The sequence below is a fragment of the Elephas maximus genome, chromosome 16, assembly GCF_024166365.1.
Source record: "Elephas maximus indicus isolate mEleMax1 chromosome 16, mEleMax1 primary haplotype, whole genome shotgun sequence".
Classification (NCBI taxonomy): Eukaryota; Metazoa; Chordata; class Mammalia; order Proboscidea; family Elephantidae; genus Elephas; species Elephas maximus.
Window position 1 is genome coordinate 43241945 of NC_064834.1, and position 23498 is coordinate 43265442.

The window sequence follows — 23498 nt, forward strand, 5'->3', positions numbered from 1 at the left end:
AGTCAACTAGTGTTTTCATGTATTTCTTTAAAAAAATTAATTCTAGTGTGCTTGGTTATGGTGATTATTACTTTCATCAAGGAATTTGTGTCCTTAAAAAAGGAATTAAAGCCATATAGTGTAATTATTTGAAACAGTTTATTTTTTCTTGTTGCTGAGAGAGTAAAATAGTGAAATTATTTTCTAAATCTAAGCACAGTATATATGTATATTTGGAGGTGTAAGTCTTTAGTTTTTTTATGTGCCCTTTAGATGTCTTATATTGGAAAAAAAATATTTTCTCACTGCCTGTAACGACACTTAAAAATGAATTATATGCTTTTGGAAAGTTTCAAAATGTACGTTTTAATTAAGTGAAAATCTAATACGTTGCAGCTGGAGTTTCCCTTGCAGGTTACTTTGATAAATACCACTTTTTTCATGTCTTATTTGGCTTGCCTCAAATTTTTGCTTTTTATTTGATGACACCTAATATTTTCAGTTCGAATCCACCAGGTGCTTCTTGGAAACTCTATGGGGAAGTTCTACTCTGTCCTGTAGGGTCGCTATGAGTTGGAATCGACTCGACGGCAGCAGGTTATTTTAATATTTTCAGTGATTGTGCTATCTTCTCATTAGGTGAAATATATGACAAGAAGTTATAACTCATTTTAGAAAAGAGCTTTTTTTCTAGCATGGTATCCCTACTTATTTAAGTAAATAGAGACACTAGAACTCAGATTCTTTTTAAGTTATTCATACGTTAGCATAAAGATTTATAGTGAGGTTTCTCATCATCTCTAAAAATCTTACAATGTTCCTAACAGTTCTCTTTAAGTTAAGTAATTATGTTGTGGTTTATAGATACATTAGGTGCAAATGCCAGCTATAGAAACTAATAAGTAAGTGAACAATTTTATTTACTTTCATATATATATAATGTAAATAATAAATTATATATATATAAATATATAACCTTTCTGGGGAGGGATACAGACCACTTTATAGATATTTTTTAGGCCTCAGATGGATATATAATTTTAGCAATTTACCAGGAGATAATAATTTGCTAATATTATGGGAAGTGGGTCCTAATGGTGAGTAGTTGGTTTGTGTCCTAAATATTCTTCAGGTGTAGGCAGGGATGATGCTTATTAGCTTTATTAATAAATTCAGTGAATATTTTTGTGTTTTAATTTAACAGTTTAACATGCTGTTTCCTTGATATTTTAAAACTGATTTAACAGTAAGTAAATTTTTTAAAGACAGCATGATATATATATATATTTCAAAATGAGAGTGCATTTTTTCATATAACATTGTGCTTTTGTATTCAGAAACAGCTACACATATGCCCACTAATACTCTGATGGCTTATGGAACGGGAGCCATCAACCTAATAGTTCATTTACAGATAACTAAGAGCTAACTATAAATAAATCCACAATAACTCTTCTACTTCCCCCAACTTTTACTTTTCTTAAAATATTATCTGCGTATCAGTTGTATTGGAAACCCTGGTGGTCTAGTGGTAAAGTGCTACGGCTGCTAACCAAAAGATTGGCAGTTCGAATCCATCAGGCGCTCCTTGGAAACTCTATGGGGCAGTTCTACTTTGTCCTACAGGGTTGCTATGAGTCGGAATTGACTCGATGGTAACGGATTTGGATTTTTTTGATCACACGTATTAATATGCTATTTTCTTTTATTCCACACTTTGGTTATGTGGTCAAATTAAATATTTTTAAACCTCATCTAGAACCTACTTCAGAAAGTTCTATGGAAGATTCATCTACTGCAGATCGATTGAATTTTGACAGATTTGATATATGTAGATTGTTACAACATGGGGCATCGCTTTTGGGGTCTGCTGGCGCAGAATTTGAAGTCCAAGATGAAAAATCAGGTATGTAATAGTCCTACAGGAGAAAGTCTGAAATATGTGTGTGTGTTTTTAAGCTAATTTGTCACTTGGTATGCTGTGTAGTAGTCATGCATAGTCTAAGAGATGTCATTAAATGTAAATTCACTTAATTTATGGGGTAGGGGCCATTCAGAGAGGCTATGGATGGGAAAAGTAACCAGAGTACTTGATCTAAAGCTACCATATCAGTATTTTGTTCCCCTAAGTGAGTATGTATTTTATATATTTCAGCAATAGTTTTTTATCATGTAGAAATTAAAAAATGTGTTACCCAAGAGCCTCAGTTTAATAGATTTTAAAATCCAGAAATAATACAAATTGGTAATGTTTTCATAATTATGGAAATTTGAGAGGCTATGTGATTGTTTTCTTTTTGCTACAAGCGTTTATAGTTGGATCTACTCATGCTGGTGACCAAAGCAAAAACTAAAAATAAAACAAAACAAAACTTGGGTAGATAACTGTCCCATTATCTTTAAACTTACAGAATCTATCTGGATATAAAATAAATGTTTTGGCCATTCAAGATTGATGCCTTGAGTGGAAAAAACCTTGATGTTTTTAATGAATTTTTGTAAGTAAATAAATTGCCTTTTTGACTAAGAACCAAAACAGAACGGTGTTTTGTTTGGTTGCTAATTAAATTAATCATTATCCAAAGCATAGCTAGTTAAGTTAATCTTGACTCAATTTTCAATTTGTTCATCTTTAAAAAATGTCAAATACCCATTTCTTTTTGCTTAATATGGCCTCTATTGGAAGATAAAGTTTATTTTTGGAGATAATTAAAAGGACTAGTTAAGTTCCAGAAAAGGACTAGTTTTTCTAATCAGGGAGGTAGAACTTTTTCCAAAAACTGTCCAGTTTGGAAAAAAAGTTATGTCTAAACTATAATTTTACTAATCTTAACTATCCTACTAGTGTACCCATGAACATTATCAGAGATCTTTGGCCCTTATCCACAAGTAAAAGACGGTGTCACCCGTACCACTTTTAAAAATTTGTGTTCAGATTTTATTTTAGATATTCTGATTTAATAGATGTGAAGTGCTCTAGGAAATTGTATTTGAAACAAAAAATTCCACAGGTGACTCTGATATATAACCAGGTTTGGAAACTCCAATTTCTTGGTAACTCAGTTTTTGGTGCTGATAAGTCATAGTATTCTGAGTAGTGCTCATTTAAAACCATGTTATCAGGTTTTCCTTAAATGTCTCCTGATCTGTGTTTGTCTCCTCGTATTTATGAATGACATGTGTATGATTAGTATGGGTGCTGGTCTGACTTTACTTTGCAGTTGCTTAGGTTGTTTTCCCCAATATGACTTTCCTGGAACGGGAGGACCAGTTTTGGGCTCTGTGTAACTGTATTGGGCCTATGAATTAGCAGGCATCACATTTGGATGCCTAATGTTTTTTCCCTCATTGATAGAGCAGTCTGTGCCCTTTTTGTTCTCTTCTGTGTCTTTGATGAAGTTCTAGGTGACTTTAAGCTTTGCATTGCTTCTCTCTTGGCCTCTATACGCATTCTAGGGACTCTCCATTGGCAGGTACCGCATGTTCCTTAGAGTATAGCTCTGATATATTGGCTTGAAAACAAATACCATTGCTCAGTATAAACAGGAGTGGGGAAGAGGGTTAGTCTTAACTAGTTTGCTATTATATATTTAAATTTTAGACTGATGATTTTAGTCCAGAAAAAAACAAAACCCAAACCCACTGCCTTTGAGTCAGTTCCAACTCAAAGTAACCCTGTAGGACAGAGTAGAACTGCCCCATTGGGTTTCCAAGGCTGTAAATCTTTACAGAAGTAGACTGCCACACCTTTCTCCTGTGGAGCAGCTGGTGGGTTTGAACTGCTGACCTTTTGATTTGCAGCTGAGTGCTTTAACCACTGCACTGCCAGGGCTCCCTGTGATTGTGGTCCAGGGCCCCTTTTTTCTGTTTGTTCACTTTGACTTTACAGGATTTCTACTCTGTTCTTCTGTAAGTATGTGTGTGTGTTTGGGCTTTTGTTTGCTCTGTTCTTGTCAATCTGATGTCATCGGTTTTAGTTTCCAGGAATTCTTTGTATGTTTCAGTATTTTGATTACATCTCTTTAAAAAAAAAAAAATTTTTTTTTTTTAGAGCACTTACAGATTTATAGAAAAATCGAGATTATCCGGAGAGTTCTTACACACTCCACACCCATCTCCCCTATTATTATCTTACATTAGTATGATACATTTGAAACAGTTAATGAAGAATACTGGTTATTATCATTAACCAGAAGTCCACACTTTATTGAGATTTCCTTAGTTTTACCTAATGACCTTTTTCTGTTCCGAGGATCATATCTTAGATACCTGTATCTGTTATTGTTTTTATGGATGTGAGGTGAGTGGAAAAGTACAGGTAGTCCCCGACTTACCACGGGGTTCTGTTCTGACAACTCCTTTAAGTCAATTCTGACAAGTTGAATACCTCTTTTTCTTTCTTTCTTTGGCTTTTATTATTATTGCCTTTTATCATCAGTATCTCTATAAATCTGATCTTTGTTTGTTTTGGGGGGCTGGAAACATCCCATATAAATTTACAGGTATATTTTAATACATTGTTGTTGTTCGGTGCCATTGAGTCACTTCTAACTCATAGCGCCCCTGTGTACAACGGAATGAAACACTGCCTGATCCTGCGCCATCCTCACAGTTGTTGCTATGTTTAAGCCCTTTGTTGCAGCCACTGTGTCACTCCATCTCATTGAGGGCCGTCCTCTTTTTCGCTGACCTTCTGCTTTACCAAGCATGATGTCCTTCTCCAGTGACTGGTCCCTCTTGGTAACATGTACAAAGTACATAAGACGAAGTCTCGCTATCTTCCCTTTTAAGGAGCATTGTGGCTTTACTCCTTCCGAGACAGACTTGTTCATTCTTCTAGCAGTCCATGGTGTATTCAGTATTCTTCCTCAGTACCATGATACAAATGCATTAATTCTTCTTCAGTCTTCCTTATTCATTGTCCAGCTTTTGCATGCATATGAGGTGATTGAAAATACCGTGGCTTGGGTCAGGCACACCTTATTCCTCGAGGTGACATGTTTGCTTTTTTAACACTTTAAAGAGGTCTTTTGCAGCCGATTTGCCCGATGCAGTACATCATTTGATTTCTCAGCTGCTGCTTCCATGGGCATTGGTTGTGATCCAAGTAAAATGAAATCCTTTTTCCGTGTATCGTGATGTTGCTTATTGGTTCAGTTGTGAAGATTTCTGTTTTCTTTGTGTTGGGGTGTAATCCATACTGAAGGCTGTAGTCTTTGATCTTCATCAGAAGTAAGTGCTTCAAGTCCTTCGCTTTCAGCAGGCAAGGTTGTGTCATCTGCATATTGCAGGTTGTTAATGAGTCTTTCTCCAATCCTGATGCCACATTCTTCTTCATATAGTCCAGCCTCTCAGATTATTTGCACCTCAGCCTACAGATTGACGAAGCGTGGTGAAAGGATACAGCCCTGATGCATACCCTACCTGATTTTAAACCGTGTAGTATCCCATTTCAGAATACATAAAGGCTACACTTGGAATAAACATTCATTTTGTTGAGATCTTTTTCTGCCAAATATGTAAATTTTGTTTTTTAGCCTAGTTAGATCTTCTTTCAGAGTGTGTACATGGTGTAGCTGTAAAACAAGAGTGATTTATTTGCATGGAAATGAATCTTATCACTGAATTGACTCAGAATTTCAAGATGCTGCATAATTAGTAGTGGGGGGGATCACAATGAAAATTCCTAGAATGTTTTGGTAACTAGAATACTGTTTTTGAATCATGAGTAGGTAATATAGTTTCTGACATGCTCAGGAGTTATGAGTGTGGTTTTTAATTGGCAAGAGTAGTGTTTTAATAGTTTGCTTTTTTTTTTTGTACTGGAAACGGATTTGAATATATTAGAAAATTCTTAGCTGCTGATATGGAGGAAATGTAAAATGTATTTTTTTTCTATCTAAAGGTGAAGTGGATACTAAAGAAAGGATAGCACGCCAACGGAAACTATTACAGAAGAAACTTGGCCTTAATATGGGAGAAGCAATTGGAATGAGTACGGAAGAACTGTTCAATGATGAAGATTTGGATTACACCCCAACTGCAGCAGCCCTTGTGAACAAACAACCTGTAGGTAAAACTTTTGGTTGTTTGATTGCAAGTAATAATACAGGGGCTTGCTTGATTTTGCTTATGCAATTGCAAGTTTTTTTTTATTTTTTTAACGCTGTGCTTAATTCTGCTTGTTGCTGATTTGTGCTACCATAATTAAATGCCATTGTAAATTGGATTTTTGGTGACGGATTCTACAGAAACAGAAGTTTAACCTACTTCATGAACACTGGGCTGTTAAATAAAAACTGTGGTGAACCCTTTAGGAGCCACTGGTATTGAGAGATGCTAGGTGGACTAATTGCTCTTTCCTTTGTTCATTGGTAAAGGAAAAAAAAGTAAATTCTTGGGAGAGTGGGCAATAGTAAGGGCTATTATAAGTCAGATATGATGGTACTACAAATCTTTAGACCTATTCTTTTATTTTAATTGAGAAAGTAGTAAGCATGATTTTAAAAAATTTCAAATATAAAAGGGTATACAATATGAAATAGTAATAAATTTGTTCCTAGTAATCAATGGACACACATGTCCCCACTGGGACCCTTTTTAAATTGAATCCTTCCTGAAATTTTCTGTGTATGCACAAGTCTGTGTGCATCCTTTTAAGCCAGGTTCACCTTTTCCTGCCTAATACAGCTTAATACGTGAGCATGTACAGATTGATCACATTCTTTTTGACGGCTTTATGCTATTTTACTGTATGGCTACTTCGTAATTTTACTCCTTTTTCCTCCTTTTGATAATTTTCTAATCCCAGTGGATTTTCCTGTGCCTCTTAACTTTTTCTTTATGCCACAGACTTTTTTGAAGTTCTAATAAAAGCTGTCAGTCTCTCCTCAGAAAAAATGCACATACAAGTGAAGTATTGCATTTCAAGTGATTCGGTACTCTTCACTCTTGTCCTGCAATCCTTTTAGGGGCCCATGGATCCCATTAAGAATTCCTGCTCTTCTCATTCCCTTGGCCTTTACCTTTGCTTAAGTGGAGAATGGTCCTATTTGTCTTCTTACTAGTTGTCTTCTAAACCAGTGGGTTTTGTAAAGGATACTTTTTAGGACTGGGAGTGTGTGTGATGATGCATAACTTTAGCATATAGGAAATAAATAGCAGATACGTGAGGGGAAAAAGGGAGAGAATACAAAGAGGCAGAAAATATAATGGCAGCCAGGAAGGAGTGGAAGGATATGAGGTAAAAAGGGAAGAAGAATAAGATATAAGTAAAAAAATAAAGAGGAAAATAGAAAAAAATAAGAGAACTGAAAAATGCAGTAATGTGATCACAGTGTGGGACATGCGAGAAAATGAAAGAGCAGGTGTATTAGAGAAAGTGAGCTTGGAGCATCAGGATAGTTGGATAGATGCAATGGGCAGTAGCCAGTGGGGGTTTGTAAGACGTAGGCTGGGTTGGCCTTGTATGTTATGGACCTTTGAGAGGGAATTTTTTTAACATTAGTAGTTGTCATAGGCTCATCTCAGCTGCACTGCCATGTATAAAATGCTAGAGGTTCCTGGACCAGGTTTGTAGCAGGGCATCCACACCAGTGACTGTAATTGATTGTAGAGGTATAAATTTTAGTTGAACCTTACAGTGAGGTACAGAAAAGATTTTTAGGCTTGGGCAAAAAACCTTTTCTTATCACACAGCCACAGTCTTTGTAGTGTCTCACATGAATGGAAAAGAGAGTGAAAGGAGTAGGCCTGGTTGAGAACAACAAGGTGTATAGGCCGTGACTACAGGATTCTGGAACAATCACTTATGGCTGTAATTAAAAAAATTTTTTTTCAACAGATGATGATCACCACCAGTTTCTTTCATTCTTTATTCTTGTAACTTTCAGTGATACTGTGGTTATTTTGAAGTTTCACCTCCTGAAAGCCTCCTCTGGGTTAGGATCATGAAATTTATAACCTTAGTCATCTTCTGAGGCTGAGACCATGAATACTTATTTTAACTTTGGAAGTTCAAACTCAGTATTTTTTTATTCTTTTAGACTCTCCAGGCAGCTGAATTGATTGACTCAGAATTTCGAGCAGGAATGAGCAATAGACAAAAGAACAAAGCTAAAAGAATGGCCAAGTTATTTGCAAAACAGAGATCCAGGGATACAGTGGAGACTAATGAGAAGAGGTAGCAATCTTTTTCTGCTTATTCATTTAAAAGAGTAATGTTGTGTCGCTTAAATCTGTGTCTGCTTTAATTTATAAAAAACATTTTGCTGACATTGTTTTTAGTTGTGGTGTACCATTTAGATTGTCTTGCTCAATCGTTAGGGAAACTTATTTGCTATCTCTATGGACTAGAACCGCTTCCTCAGAAAAATCCGTATATGTAAATTTTTTTTTCTTATTATCAGCTCAAAATGAGGGCTGAAGATCTTCAAAGGGGAGAGTAACTCAGAGGAAACGTGCAAATGCCTTAATCATGGAATGTTCAAGAAACAGAAGGAAGGGCAATATGGGTGGAATGAGTGGAGAGAAGGGAGAATAGTAGGGAGTGAATTCAGAAAGGTGGTCTGGAGCCTCAAGTTAAGAACACTGCCTTAGGACAGTGAAAGCCGTTGTCATAGTGTTGTGTCACCTATTCTGTAGGCCATGTGCTATACCGCATAACAGGTAATAACCCAGGCTTGCTTACCTTCTATTGTAGGAAAGAATTATGTGGATAAAATAAATAAGTAAAAGTAAGATCTGTGCATGGCTTGGAGCAGTGTTTATCAAAGAGTGGTTCAAAATTACTTGCTTTAGAAGCACTTTGAGAGCTTTTTAAAACACCGTATTTGAAATTATGGTATATTCACACAATGGAATACCACACATTGATAAAGAACAGTGACCAATCTGTGAAACATTTCATAACATGGAGGAACCTGGAAGGCATTATGCTGAGTGAAATTAGTCAGAGGCAAAAGGACAAATATTGTATAAGACCACTATTATAAGATCTTGAGAAATAGTACAAACTGAGAAGAACACATTCTTTTGTGGTTATGAGAAGGGGGAGGGAGGGAGGGTGGGAGAGGGTTATTTACTGATTAGTAGATAAGAACTACTTTAGGTGAAAAAAAACCTAGGTGAAGGGAAGGATAATATTCAATACATGGAAGGTCAGCTCAACTGGACTGGACCAAAAGCAAAGAAGTTTCCGGGATAAACTGAATGCTTCGAAGGTCAGCGGAGCAAGGGTGCGGATTTGGGGACTATGGCTTAAGGGGACTTCTAAGTCAATTGGCAAAATAAATTCTATTATGAAAACATTCTGCATCCCACTTTGAAGTGTGGCGTCTGGGGTCTTAAATGCTAACAAGCAGCGTCTAAGGTGCATTAATTGGTCTCAGCCCACCTGGATCAAAGGAGAATGAAGAACACCAAGGTCACAAGATAACTATGAGCCCAAGAGACAGAAAAGGGCACATGAACTAGAGACCTACATCATCCTGAGACCAGAAGAACTAGGTGGTGCCCGGCCACAACCAATGACTGCCCTGACAGGGAGCACAACAGAGAACCCCTGAGGGAGCAGGAGAACAGTGGGATGCAGACCCCAAATTCTCATAAAAAGACCAGACTTAATGGTCTGACTGAGACTAGAAGAATCCCGGTGGTCATGGTCCCGAAACCTTCTGTTGGCCCAGGACGGGAACCATTCCTGAAGATAACTCATCAGACATGGAAGGGACTGGACAATGGGTTGGAGAGAGATGCTGATGAAGAGTGAGCTACTTGTATCAGGTGGACACTTGAGACTGTGTTGGCATCTCCTGTCTGGAGGGGAGATGGGTAGAGAGGGTTAGAAACTGGCAAAACGGTCACGAAAGGAGGGAGCAGGCTGACTCATTAGGAGAGTAAATGGGAGTATGTAGTAAGGTGTATATAAGCTTATATGCGACAGACTGACTTGATTCGTAAACTTTCACTTAAAGCACAATAAAAATTATTTAAAAAAACAAACCATATTTGTGGGCCCCACTCCCATGTATTAAATCAGAGTCTTTAATGGTATTGAAGAAATATTTGCATAAATGACAAATTAAACACTAGGAAACCTATGAAAATAGGATTTTGCTGCAGATGACAAAATGTTTTACTTTGCATTCAGATAAAGCTAAAAAATGATTGGATGTTTATTTAAAAGCAAGGCACAAAAGAGGATAAATAAAAATATACATCTACTTGGTAGAAATTTTTACTTGGGGGTTAAGTGTTTTTAAAGAGCGTAAACTCTATTGAGCTTTTTAACTACAAGGGCTTTTTAAATTAACAGCTCTTTAGAATCATATAGTAACCTAGTAAGTGTTTCTGCTGGCTTTTATTCATGCAAGTATTTTTTCCAAAAATATGAAATATTGGAAATATGAGACCTTATTTTTCAGGAATCATGAGTCTTTCCTTCCATAAACAAACATTTATTGAATGCCTTTTATGTGTCAGGCACTGTTTTAGGCCCTGGGGATACGGTAGTGAATAAAATAGAGAAAAATTCCTGCTTTTTAGGAGCTTACATTATAGAGGGAAAGATAGATGAGAAACAAGATAAGTTAGTAAAATGTATAATATGGTAATGATAAGGGCTAAGGAAAAAGAAAATAAAGCAAGGAAAGAACATATGAAATGTCTTATGGGGAGAAGGTTTGAAATTTTAGATAGAATGATAAGCAGGGGGCTTCACAGAAGTGACTTTTGAGTAAAGACCTGAAACAAATAAGGATGCTAGATACCTGGGAAAAGAGTGTTCCAAACAGAGGGAGTAGCAAGGGCAAGTGCCTGGAGGTGGAAACATGCCTACCAAGCTCAAGGACAGTAAGATGACTGATAAGTATGGCTAGGTAATAGAGAATTAGGGGAAGAGTAATAGGGCATGAGGTTAGGGAGGCTCAGATTTCTTTCGTCATCTTATAGGAAAAATAATTGGTCAAATACACAATTGATACGGAGTGGCGGGGGGATATTTATAGAAAATAATACTGTATTTGACTGAAAGTTTGCTAATTGTTCTTTCTTGCTAATACTGAATAAAGGTAGTTTTGCTTGTCCCCACCTTTGTAATATTTTGCTATTAGGCTAGCCTTGATATTTTTGGTCTTTTTTTTTTTTTTAATAATTTTTATTGAGCTTTAAGTGAACGTTTACAAATCAAGTCAGTCTGTCACATATAAGCTTATATACACCTTACTCCATACTCCCACTTACTCTCTCCCTAATGAGTCAGCCCTTCCAGTCTCTCCTTTCGTGACAATTTTGCCAGTTTCTAACCCTCTCTACCCTCCTATCTCCCCTTTTGGTCTATTTAAAGTCAGAACATTTCCTCGGATTTTCTGTACACAGTTTTCATTGACCAATTGTCTTATTTCCGTATTTCTCAAGAATTAGTGAGACTATACTGTATTACTCGGTACATTTTCTCTAGGGTACCAAAACCTTAATAAAAAGTTAGTGTTAAGCTGGGTCAGTTGTATGTAGGTTGTTGGACTAATGGAGTTTAAAATAAAAAGGGGAGCTGCTTTTAACAAGGGAGAAAAAACAAGCATTGTTAAATTTAAGATCCCATTTGAAAGCGAGAATTTGCTAACCTATTTTGTATTTGACAGCAAAAGTAGTAGAATATTTTTTGTTGAAAAAAATTTAAGCCGGTAATCTTAAATATTCGGTACATGAAATTTTAAGTAAACCGTGTAAGCAAGAATGTGGTTAAACATTTGTTCAAATGATAGATTCTCTTACATTCATTGTGGTTCACATTTATCTTTTGTTCACTTTTTAAAGGATGACTTTTCTTTTGTAGCAATGATAGCACTGACGGGGAGCCAGAAGAAAAGAGACGGAAAATAGCAAATGTTGTTATTAATCAGTCTGCAAATGATTCCAAAGTCTTGATTGATAATATTTCAGACAACTCTTCCTTAATTGAGGAGGTACTGTTCAAATGCCCTGAAGTGTCCATCGTAATTGTGTTTTTTTCTAACATTTCGATAGATAGTATTTAGTAATCTTGCAATTGAGAAATTTTGTTAGTAAAAATCTTATATGTATTTTTACTTAGTTAAAAAATTTTAAAGCCTGACTACTATTACTGGAAGATACCTAGGTAGTGCAGATGGTTTGCACTCGACTGCTAGCCGGAAGGTTGGCAGTTTGAAACCACTCAGTGGTACTACAGAAGAAAAGGCTGGTGATCTCCTTCCATTAAGATTTTTTTGTTGTTAGTTACCATCAAGTCGATTTTGACGCATGATGACCCATGTGTACAAAGTAGCACTGCACCACAGGGTTTTCAAGGCTGTGACCTTTTGGAAGCAGATTGCCGGGCCTGTCTTCCAACATGCCTCAAGGTGGGTTTGAACTGATGGCCTTTCAGCTAGTAGTCAGGCACTTAACTGTTTGGGCCACCTAGTGGATCCCACAGCCAGGAAAATCTATGGAATAGTTCTGCTCTGTAACAAATGGGGTCGCCATGGGTTGAAATCGACTTGATGGCAACTAACAGCAACAATAACTATTACTAGACCTATATATAAACAGTTTGTTAAATTATTAGCATAAAATAGACCTTTTGGACTGGTAGTAATTCTGTTTTTCTTATTCAGACAAATGAATGGCCTTTGGAAAGCTTTTGTGAAGAACTTTGTAATGACCTTTTTAATCCTTCCTGGGAGGTAAGATTTCTTCATTACAGTTTCTCTCAGCTCTATTTTTTGTGCCAATGAAGGGAACAATGTCAAGAACAATCTACTTTGTCTACTTTATTTTCCCCTTGTCCATTTCAGTATTCACTTGTCAGGGCACTTGGTACCATTGACTTTCTATGCAGAAAATTTTAGACTAATTTTCACCTTTCATATCCTTTTTATTGTATTTGTTTAGTGAATTGTTAATTTTTTTTTCATTTGTTTAGCTATAATCTAAAAGTCTCTAGGTTGGCATATTTCCCCCAGTTGGTAGAAATTGCCTTCATTTCCTTTGGAAGTAGACAGTTTTTATTGATCAAGAGCAGTAGTTTTCAAACCATCTTTTTAACCTCAGAAATAATTTCTTCAAAGGAATCTTGAACAAGTCCCAATATGTAAAAGAGATGAAAGTGAAGCACCTTCCATTTAAGTTGGGGGTTGATGATCTAAAGCTATTTTGTCCCCCTTCTGTTGGGCTCTGGGTAATTTAAAACTGCTTTGGAATGCTTTTTCACAGCCTTTCCATTCCTTGATGTTCTTCTATTTAAAGCTATTCAAGTCTTATCTCAAACTGGGTCTTGAATAGGTGAGTGCAGGGTTACTGGCCTGTTTTCCTCCCTTCTAGATGGTGCTGCAGAAAATATCCTCAATCTATCTAAGGAAGGCAGTTTATCCTAGAACTACAGCGAAGCATTGATCACAAGATATATTTTGTTTGGATTGCCTTCCTTTGGTGGTTACAACTAGGAACTTTGGGGCTTAGTTTTGATGCATCTATTTCTAAAATATTGGTGTTGGAGGCAATGGAGAACAATATATGTTCTACATTCCTTTTCCTCCCTTGCCATGGGTAAGGCTGAATGAAAGGTAGAGAATAAAGTAGTAACAGCAATGTAGATTTATCTCAGAAGGATTTTAGAATAGCTGTTTTCTTACTATTTTTAAAAATTCCACATAACCAAAAGAAGTTTTGAAATTAACATATGTATTTCTTCTTGGATCAAAACCACCCACTGCCATCGAGTCAATTCCAACTCATAGCGACCCTATAGGACAGACTAGGACTGCCCCGTAGAATTCCCGAGGAGCGCTTGGCGGATTCGAACTGCCGACCTTTTGGTTAGCAGCTGTAGCACTTAACCACTATGCCACCAGGGTTTCCTCTTCTTGCACGGTAGAAGAAAAGCACATTCTTATAAAGTACTCTTTAGTTTATTCTAATTTCTTAAAAATACGATATCCTTTTTTCATATTGGAGGAAAGTTAAACTCAGTTTCTTAAGCATTTAACACCTAACACTGGCTTCTTGGTGCTTGCACTTTTAGGTTCGACATGGTGCAGGCACTGGACTTAGGGAAATCCTTAAAGCTCATGGGAAAAGTGGTGGTAAAATGGGAGACAGCACTTTAGAAGAGGTGAGTGTTTTAAAGCAACAATTATTACCAGGTTTCAGTAGTTGGCCTCTTTTTCCAAAATAAGGAAGCCAAAGAGAGTATGTGTCATGAAGTAGGAATGAGAGGTAACTAAGAGGAAGAAATGTGGAAAGGTGAGTAAGAGAGAAAAAAGTAAAGATAAGAAGTCTATGGACAGAGGAAGAATGAATTAAGGGCAAAGATGTTTAGGAACAGAGTGGAAAAACAGTATGTGGAGGCAAGGGTATTTGAGCAGGATATAATGGATTAAAAAGTAGAGTGAGATGAATATGATGAGATAAGAGGATAGTTGAGAGGTCAGTGAGGAGCATGATTGATGTGGCATGGAGAGACAACTGGTAAATAGGGAAGCAAGTTGATAAGTAACAAATACAATAGCAACCTTAAGTAGTTTCTTAATTTCTCTTAGAGTACAATAACAATAAAATTCATGAATCTTAAGAATTTTGATTTGGTATATCTGAATCAGATTTATCATTAAAGAGGATATGGTTAATATTAAGGATATTAATTGGGACTATTCTGTTTTTACAGCTAAAATAATCTGTCCTACAATTTTTTAGGGGGGATCTAAGGTGTCCCCATTTCTCTCCTCCTCCCTCAGTACAAAGTGTGATCTTTGTTATGAAAAATGATTATATTTTAACAGATGATTCAGCAGCATCAAGAGTGGTTGGAAGATTTGGTTATTAGACTGCTTTGTGTTTTTGCATTAGACAGATTTGGAGACTTTGTTTCAGATGAAGTAAGTATCACCTAAGGGAGGCTTTGCCCAGTCAAATTTCAGATTGTACAAAATAAATTTGTTTGCAAATGTAAGTTTTCTTCCCTTCTCTTCTATAGGTTGTGGCTCCAGTTCGTGAAACTTGTGCTCAAACATTAGGTGTGGTGTTGAAACACATGAATGAAACGGGAGTTCATAAGACTGTCGATGTGCTGCTTAAATTACTTACACAAGAACAATGGGAAGTTAGACATGGTGGTCTGCTGGGAATAAAATATGCTTTGGCAGTTCGTCAGGTAGACACTTCCATTTCTGAAGCATTTGTGGGAAGGTTTTTTTCCCCTGTTCTTTTATTTTCATTAATTTTGGCTATCTGAAGTGACCCCCGATTCTTAGTGCTACAGATAAGCTGGTCCTTAAGATTTGGCTTCTTGAGGCAGTTTCTTAGAGATAGGTGGTATTAAATAAGAATTTAAGTATAAATCATAAGATGGTGAAGTACGTTGTTTACTCTTTAAAGTCAAGGATCATTTTCCCCCTTTAATCCATGGCTGCGGTTAATTCAGAGCCTATCATTACTTGGCTTAACTGTTCTAACTCATTTAAATATTAAATACTCTGAGTGCTACAAGATATTCTGCTGAGTGATGCAGGATACATACTTACAGTAAGTGCATAAACAGGCAATCTATATGGTCATGTACTTTTGCATGTTAACTGTTAATGTTTTCTTATTTGATCCTTTATAGCAAGTCTTCTAAGAAGCAAATGCAGGTAGTATTACCATTTTTATATAGGCAAACAAGTTCTGAAAAGTTAGATGCTTTGCTAAAGATCACAAGACTTGTTAGAGTTAGAACCAGAACTAGAAGTTAGATAGTGTGTCTTCTAGTCGAGTGTTTTTTTGTATTGTTACACTTCATCCAGGATAAAATACATGCATATGTACATAATCTATTTATAAGCCCTTATGCTTGTTTAGTAGGATACTGAGAACTTTGACATGCTGTTTCTCATCTTATGGTTGGGATTTAGGTTACTAGATTGATCCACAAAAGCCTACTTCATTTGTAACGTATCTGAAGTGTATACATAATGTATCATTGTACATTAGTACAATATAATTTAGCTACATGCATAACATTGTTTTTGTGGAAAAATTAGCTCGGAATCCCAGTGTGAAATGTCAGTAAAACATCTCTCCCCTTATCTGTACTTGCCCACTGTCTTAGTTGTCTAGTGCTGCTGTAACAGAAATACCACACGTGAGTGGCTTTAATGAACAGCAGTTTTTTTTTCTCACAGTATCCTGTCCAGGGCTCTATTACCATCAAGTCGATTCTGACTCATTAGGACCCTATAGAGCAGAGTAAAACTGCCCCCACAGGGTTTCCAAGGAGTGACTGGTGGATTCGATCTGCCAACATTTTGGTTAGCAGATGTAGCTCTTAACCACTGTGCCACCAGGGCTCCTCTCACAGTTTAGAAGGCTAGAAGTCTGAACTCATGGCACTAGCTCTAGGGGAAAGGCTTTCTTTCTCTGTTGGCTTTAGGGGAAGGTCTTTGTCTCTTTTCAGCTTCTGTTCCTGGTTCCTTGGCGATCTTCATGTGCTTTGGCATCTGTCTTCTCCCATATGTGTTTGCATGCTTCTGTGCCTGATCTGCCCTTTTATATCTCAAAAGCAATTGGTATCGACAACATACTATACTGATAACCGCAAAAAACAAATACGTTGTTGTCGAGTCGGTTCCGACTCATAGCGACCCTATAGGACAGAGTAGAACTGCCGTGTATGGCTTCCAAGGAGCGACTGGTGGATTCGAACTGCAGTTCTTTTAGTTAGCAGTCTGAACTCTTAACCACTGTGCCACCAGGGCACCCACTATACTGATATGACCTCGTTAACATAACAAAGACGACCGAATTCCCAGGTGAGATTACATCCACAGATATGGGAACTAGGACTCCAGCACATATTTTGGGGGGACACAGTTCAATCTGTAACTCCCACCATACAGTTGGTTTTAGAATGAGAGACTTCCACTGTCCTGAGCAGCTGATTTGACCTAGAGATAATGGTGCTAGAAGAATGTGTGTGTTGAGGACAAAGAAGATGTGTGAAAATAAAAGGAATGTGGAGGTAGAGAACAGGACCTTTTATTAGTTAAGTCCCCTGACTACTTCCCAGACTGGGCCAGCACCCTGTCAGGGCCTTAGGGATTGGTCTAGCCATTCCTGCAATCTTCTTTCCTATTCATAAAGGCAAGCTCATAGGCCTTTTGAAGGTTTCTAAAGTTGCCTTTCTCTCTCTCTTTTTTTTTAAACTGCCAACAACAAAACCTTATCTACTGATTCTGCTCATATGCTTGAGCTCTCTCTCCAACTCATTTCCCCCCTTCTTCCTTCCTTGTTTCACCTGACTCATCAGCCCCTTCTCTCCTTGACAACCCTCCTTCCTGCATAAATGCACCCATCTTTTCTCTGTCTCCTGCAAGCCTTTGTAGAGAACTGTTGAATTACATGCAAGTGGTAAGTGCCTTACTGGTTTTTGAAAAGCTGTCTTTATTTCATAACAAGACCAATTTTCAGTGAAACTCCTAGTATTTGATCACAGGAGTAACCTCTTGGGATTTCCTGTGTTACGGGGAATGCAGAAAGAGGAGATTGGAATAATGAGAAGCAGGAAGGAATGGCTTTCCCTTCTCTCCTCTCATACCCTCTTTGGTTGCCAGTGACTTTGAAAAAGAATGAGAAATGGAAGCTAAGTTTCTAGCACTATGTATGTTATATATTTACTGTGTATGTATTTACACAGAGCATTCTAGTTGCTTTTTGTATTCTTACCGAGAAAACATGTTTTGGTGTTTTAGGTTACATTTAATAATACCATTCACTTGCGCTTACATAGCACTCAATACCCGTGTAGACTTTTAAAGATGAGAATAGTTACATATTGATATTATTTTTCTGTTTATGTGATTCATTTTGCACAAATATTGGATTTTATGCTTTCATATATAGAAAGTTTGGTAAGAATATTTAAGCACAGTAATTGTACAACAGGAAATTAATCTATTTTGATGTACTGTTTTACAGGATGTAATTAATACTTTATTGCCTAAAGTTTTAACTAGAATAATAGAAGGACTCCAGGACCTTGATGATGATGTCAGAGCTGTTGCGGCAGCATCGTTAGTGCCTGTGGTAGAAAGTCTTGTCTATCTTCAGACACAAAAGGTAAAGTAAATATTTTTGCATTTTCTTCCTATACAGCTTGTTTATATTTGGGGTATAGAGTATTAGGAAAAACAATGAGCTCCTTTTTCTCCTTCATCCTAAATTTTCTTGTGACAGACATCCCTCTGACGCATGCAGTCTCAATTATACATTGTCCTGGGAAAGAATTGCAGTAATCTACTTCCCCTTCGTGTATGGAATATATAGGGAACTTCGCTGAGAAGAAAGCAGCCGTTTCTCCTTTATTTCACTCCTGGTTTTTAGACATACAGGATTTTTGTTTGTTAAGAATTTGGTTCTAGCTTTCGGTTTCTTAGTCTGGCCTCATTTTCTGAAGTGCCTTTTTAAGGTCTGACTGAATTTCCTTTGTATTATCAAAAACAATATATGTATTTGGAAGTACAAATATTTTAAAAGCTTAAAAACTAAATTTCTTTTCATGATGGCTAGTGCCATTTTAAATGCATTAAAATTGCTTTACATAGAGGACCATATCTTGTGTTTCTATACTGTATAGTTTTCAAAGTTGGATTTTTACACAGAATAGAGCATTGGCTATTTTATTTTCTGAATTCCCTATGAGCCTGGTTAGCAAAGGAAGCATCAGAGTAGATAGAGTTGAACAGCACTAAAAAGAGGGGTAGAGAGTTGTTAGAGACAAATACTACCTCCTCCTTAATTTTGCGCAGAACTGGCACTGTCGGGGGTCTTTGGGATTGTGCATGTCACTGAATCAGCAACGGCCCCTGGCGTGCAATTTGGCAAGGCTAATGAATATTTTGTATTTATAAAATTGATAATTGTTTTCTTGGTAACTGATCTTATAGGTACCCTTCATTATAAATACATTATGGGATGCTCTTCTGGAACTAGATGATCTGACAGCTTCAACAAATAGTATTATGACCCTTCTTTCATCCTTGTTAACTTATCCTCAGGTCCAACAATGCAGGTAATTATTTCTACTTAGTAGAATAAAGAAAAAAACCTTTACATAACATTTCCAGATAATTACGCCTAAAAAAATTATATTGTAGTACTTTTAAGAACAGTATTACAAGTTTGGGATGCCAACCAAAAACCAAACCTGTTGCCACTGAGTTGATTCTGACTCATAGTGACCCTGTAGGACAGAGTAGAACTGCCCCATTGGGTCTCCAAGGAGTGCCTGGTAGATTTGAACTGCCAACCTTTTGCTTAGCAGCTGTGGCTCTTAACCACTATACCACCAGGGTTTCCTTGGGATGCCAAAGACCACTATTTTCAGGATGCCTTTTCTTTGCTTTCTGGCCACCTGCATATTTGGGGCTAGAGCTTTAAAAAGCCATGTTCCTTGGGTTACTTCAGTTATGTAATTCTTCTTCTTATTCATCCTATAATAGTTTACTTTAGAAATGCAATCACTGTATATTATTTCCAGCTCCAGTCCCAGAATATAGAATTTTGGCCTTATTTAGTGACACTTTGTTAACAGGATTATAATTGACTGTGAACTTTATGTTTTCCAAAACTTGCTCCTCTGTAAGCTTTTTCTTCGTGATGTTTATTTCTGCAACTCTTGTACTTGATTTCCGTAATTACATCAGGAAGAGAATACACAGTAATGTGATATAGTATCCAAAGGCAAAGTTCTGGCAAAGCCAAAAATATATACCAAAAATTTAAAGTATCACCTCTTTTCCTATTTTGATATTTGAAGAGAAGCTCAGCTAATCAATGTATTCTCTATCTTTTGGAGTGGCTTCTGAATATTATTATTTATATTAATAGTATCCTAGGAGATACAGAAGAAAAAATTCTTCTGCAACTTTTAGAAATTCACAGGTGAGAAAATTAATTGCTGATCTTAGCCTAGTGAGATCTTCAGCACATATTCATATGATTATAGGTGATTTCTGACTGAGTGAGTCTGTTTCCGGTGAAAACTATAGATGTATGAAAAATGTAGAGAATGTCTCAAATAATACTGGCCTGCCGGTAGTACTTTAATGCTAAATTTAGACTGGTAGCATAGTCTACAAGTTGGGATAGCAAAACAGTTGCGTGTAAAAACAAGAGAAAAACTAAAGTGGTAGTACATATCTGTGGAGTTTCCTAGTTTTCAGATGTTTCCATTAGTAATGAAAATTGTAGGGATTGAATGAGTTAATATATGTGAAAGCCCTTCTCCAACTGCAAAATGCAGGGTTTTTAACGATCCTATATCAGGGGTTGGCATATGTTTTCTGTAAAGGCCTAGATAGTATTTTTTGGCCTTTGCCATAGAGTGTCAGAACTACTCACCTCTACTGTTGTAACATGAAAGCTGCCACAGATAATACGTAAAGGAATGAACATGACTGTGTTCCAATGAAACTTTATTTACAAAAACAGGGGTGGCTGGATTTGGCCTGCAGGTCTTAGTTTGTTGCTACCTGCACTAAATAAAGGATTTAACTTTTTTTTTTATCAAGTACATGGTGTCAGAAAAGCTAGTTAATGTAAGAAAATGAAAGATTGTAGTGAAAATTGCGTTAATTCAATGTGAAATGCTGTAGCTTTTGATCATTTTTTCCCCCAAAATTGTCTTATTAGAAAATTTTCTTCCTATGTTGTGGTATTTGGTGGATACTTTTCGGCTTATGTAAGAAGAAATGCAGCATGCTATTTGGGGCATGAACAGTTACACTGTTGACAAGAACTTGTTATAATGCTTTTATGTACTTTGAGTCTGTTTGATGTCTGTGTGTGCACGTATTCAAATTACAATTTTATAAGTAAATTTACTAAACATGTAGATAAGTATAAGAAATGATATTTATACAAACCTGCAAGTAATGAAACTAGTGGGAAAAGATAGACTTCCTGAGAGGAACCACAGAAGAACAGTAAGTAGTTATTTACATTAGCACATTCTTATTTGTCCGTGCCTTTTTCTGCAGAGGTGTATACTTCAAATAGTACTTACGAATCTTTTCATAATTCCAGGTAACTTTTATAAATTTTTTTTTTTTTTATAAATGCTTCATAGATGTGACAGGAATCCTATGATCCAAGTTAGCCTAGACTTGGCTTTCCTTGTTTCCGCATTGAAAATCTGACCTGTGAAAGGGAGGAAATTTGAGTTTTCTGAAGTTGATAATGCTAAACCAGGATAGCAAATTTCAAAGCTACCATCATACCACTTCTTGCCCTTTTGATATGTGGCAGAGAAGGCTCCAAAACAGGGCTTCAAACTGGTTCTGATTGAAACCTCTGCTGAGAATTTGCATTTTAACAGGTTCCCAGGAAGTTATACATAAGAATCACCTGGGGAGCTTGTTAAAATGTAGGTTCTAATTCAGTGTGTCTGAGATGGAAATGCAGATTTTCAGCAGTAAACTTGTTAGAAATGAAAATTATCAGCAGGAGTTGGAACCAGAAGTAACTGGTTCTAAGCCCTGCTCTAAAAGGGGATGGAAGTTACTCACATTAGTGGTTATCCATTGAGGTTAGCTATGGGAATGGAATAAGGATTAGCAATGCTGATCTCCTGGGCTGACTGCCAGCTAGGGTTCGTGTCCCATTTTCACTGAGTAAGAACAGGTTGGAAACCCTGGTGGTATAGTTGTCAAGTGCTACAGCTGCTAACCAAAAGGTTGGCAGTTCGAATCCAGGAGGTGCTCCTTGGAAACTCTTAAGGGGCGGATCTACTTTGTCCTGTAGGGTTGGTATGAGTCGTAATCAACTCGACGGCAGTGGATTTGGTTTTTTTTGTTTGTTTGTTTGTTTAAGAACAGGTTGGGAGTATGGACAGTTATTTTGGAAAGCTCTAACTTGATAAAAGTAATACACGGTACTCATGCCATAGAAGAACCCTAAAGTTAGTATTTCTACCCTTGTTTATGACCATGTTTGCCCTGGCTTTTCAGGTGATATAACAGTAGTTTTGAATGAGTGTATTAAGTGAATGTTCATATGAAAATTATATTATCTTTTAGGAATTTATTCATCAAAAAAGATACTTGATGTCGACATCATGAGGTCCAAATGGGAATGATATAAGATAATGTACTAATGGAGTTTCAAGTGAGAATGAGTAAGATTAATTTGTATTTTCTTTATTAGTATTCAGCAGTCACTCACAGTTTTAGTTCCACGTGTCTGGCCTTTTTTGCATCACACTATATCATCAGTTCGAAGAGCAGCATTGGAAACTCTGTTTACGTTATTATCAACACAGGACCAGGTAAGAACTAGTAACTATATATAACAATCTTGAAATTTATATAATTTAATTTTATAAAATAAATGTGACCACCAGTTTACACTTGCTACATATCCAGAGATCAGGAAAATGACACACCTAGTAGAAGTATGGTGATCATGTAGTCACACGATAATATAATCACCATGAGGGCAGAAATATTTTGATGTTTTGTTCTAGGTTATATTTCTAATACCTAGAATAGTGCTTAGCACATAGGAGCCCCTCAATAAATACTTGTTGAATGAATGTTTGAATAAATAGTCCTTTCCTGCTGGGGACCTGTTATTCAGTTTTTACTTTGAATGGTTGATAATAAGGTGGTTGACAGAAGTCATCCCAGGTTAGACGCTACACTTGAAGCTCTGCAGTATAACTCCTACAGACTGACAGTGAAATTCGCAGGCACTTGAGTAATCTTAAGGATTACTCAATCTTGAGAGCATGGTATTTTCAAGAATAGTTTACTTCAGGGGCACACACTGAAATGCTTACAGAGATTTTTTTAGGTAATATCAGTGTGTGAATGGAGCCTGTGATGAGCTAGAGTCTTTATTCTGCCTATAAAAAGCTTCACATTCCTTTATTTAACATAACCTGATAGTCAAACAGAATACCTAGAGTTGGGGGGATACTAGTGAGGAACCCATTCTTCTAGTGTGCTGTTATGCATAGGTACTGCAGTTTTGGTCAATTATCTTTAAAAAGCAGTAGTTGAATTATTTAGACAGTAGATTATGGGATGCATAAATGTTTTTGTGTGTTCACTAACCACGCATTTCAGTGTGAATTAGGGAAATTCCACGCAGACTTGCTTTAATCTGCAGCATGGTATTGTGTTGAACTTCTGTAAGTCACCATCTGTAAATCTGGTTTTGCATTATCCTTTTGGTTTTGTCTAATCAGAATCTTCTCTGAGAAAAATCTATAAGGTCTGTTTTATAATTCTCAGTTGATTAGGCATGAGCTGATCTGATGAAACTGGCATGGCTGTTCTAAATTTTTATTTCATTTTTGTTTTACTTTTTTTATTTTTGCCTAAATGTTTTTGATGTGTATATTCTTAAATTCACTTTAGATGGGCCTCATGAACTTACCAGATTTCTTCCCTTCACATTGTTCTTTTAAGCGCTTCCGTTCCTTGTAAGGTGATTAAACCAACAGGCTCTTTTTAACTTTTGTG

At 36.7% G+C, this 23498-nt stretch overlaps 1 protein-coding gene across 1 annotated transcript in view; it reads left to right on the forward strand.

The window, feature by feature from the left end:
• Nucleotides 1–23498, forward strand: part of BTAF1 (B-TFIID TATA-box binding protein associated factor 1) — a 105132-nt gene that overhangs the window by 20168 nt on the left and 61466 nt on the right. The window contains exons 4-14 of the mRNA XM_049855711.1: nucleotides 1739–1885; nucleotides 5885–6048; nucleotides 8025–8161; nucleotides 11813–11942; nucleotides 12615–12683; nucleotides 14021–14110; nucleotides 14778–14873; nucleotides 14972–15148; nucleotides 17950–18090; nucleotides 18918–19042; nucleotides 22177–22297. Of these exons, the coding sequence (XP_049711668.1) occupies nucleotides 1739–1885; nucleotides 5885–6048; nucleotides 8025–8161; nucleotides 11813–11942; nucleotides 12615–12683; nucleotides 14021–14110; nucleotides 14778–14873; nucleotides 14972–15148; nucleotides 17950–18090; nucleotides 18918–19042; nucleotides 22177–22297 (1397 nt within the window). The remainder of the gene's footprint in view (nucleotides 1–1738; nucleotides 1886–5884; nucleotides 6049–8024; nucleotides 8162–11812; nucleotides 11943–12614; nucleotides 12684–14020; nucleotides 14111–14777; nucleotides 14874–14971; nucleotides 15149–17949; nucleotides 18091–18917; nucleotides 19043–22176; nucleotides 22298–23498) is intronic.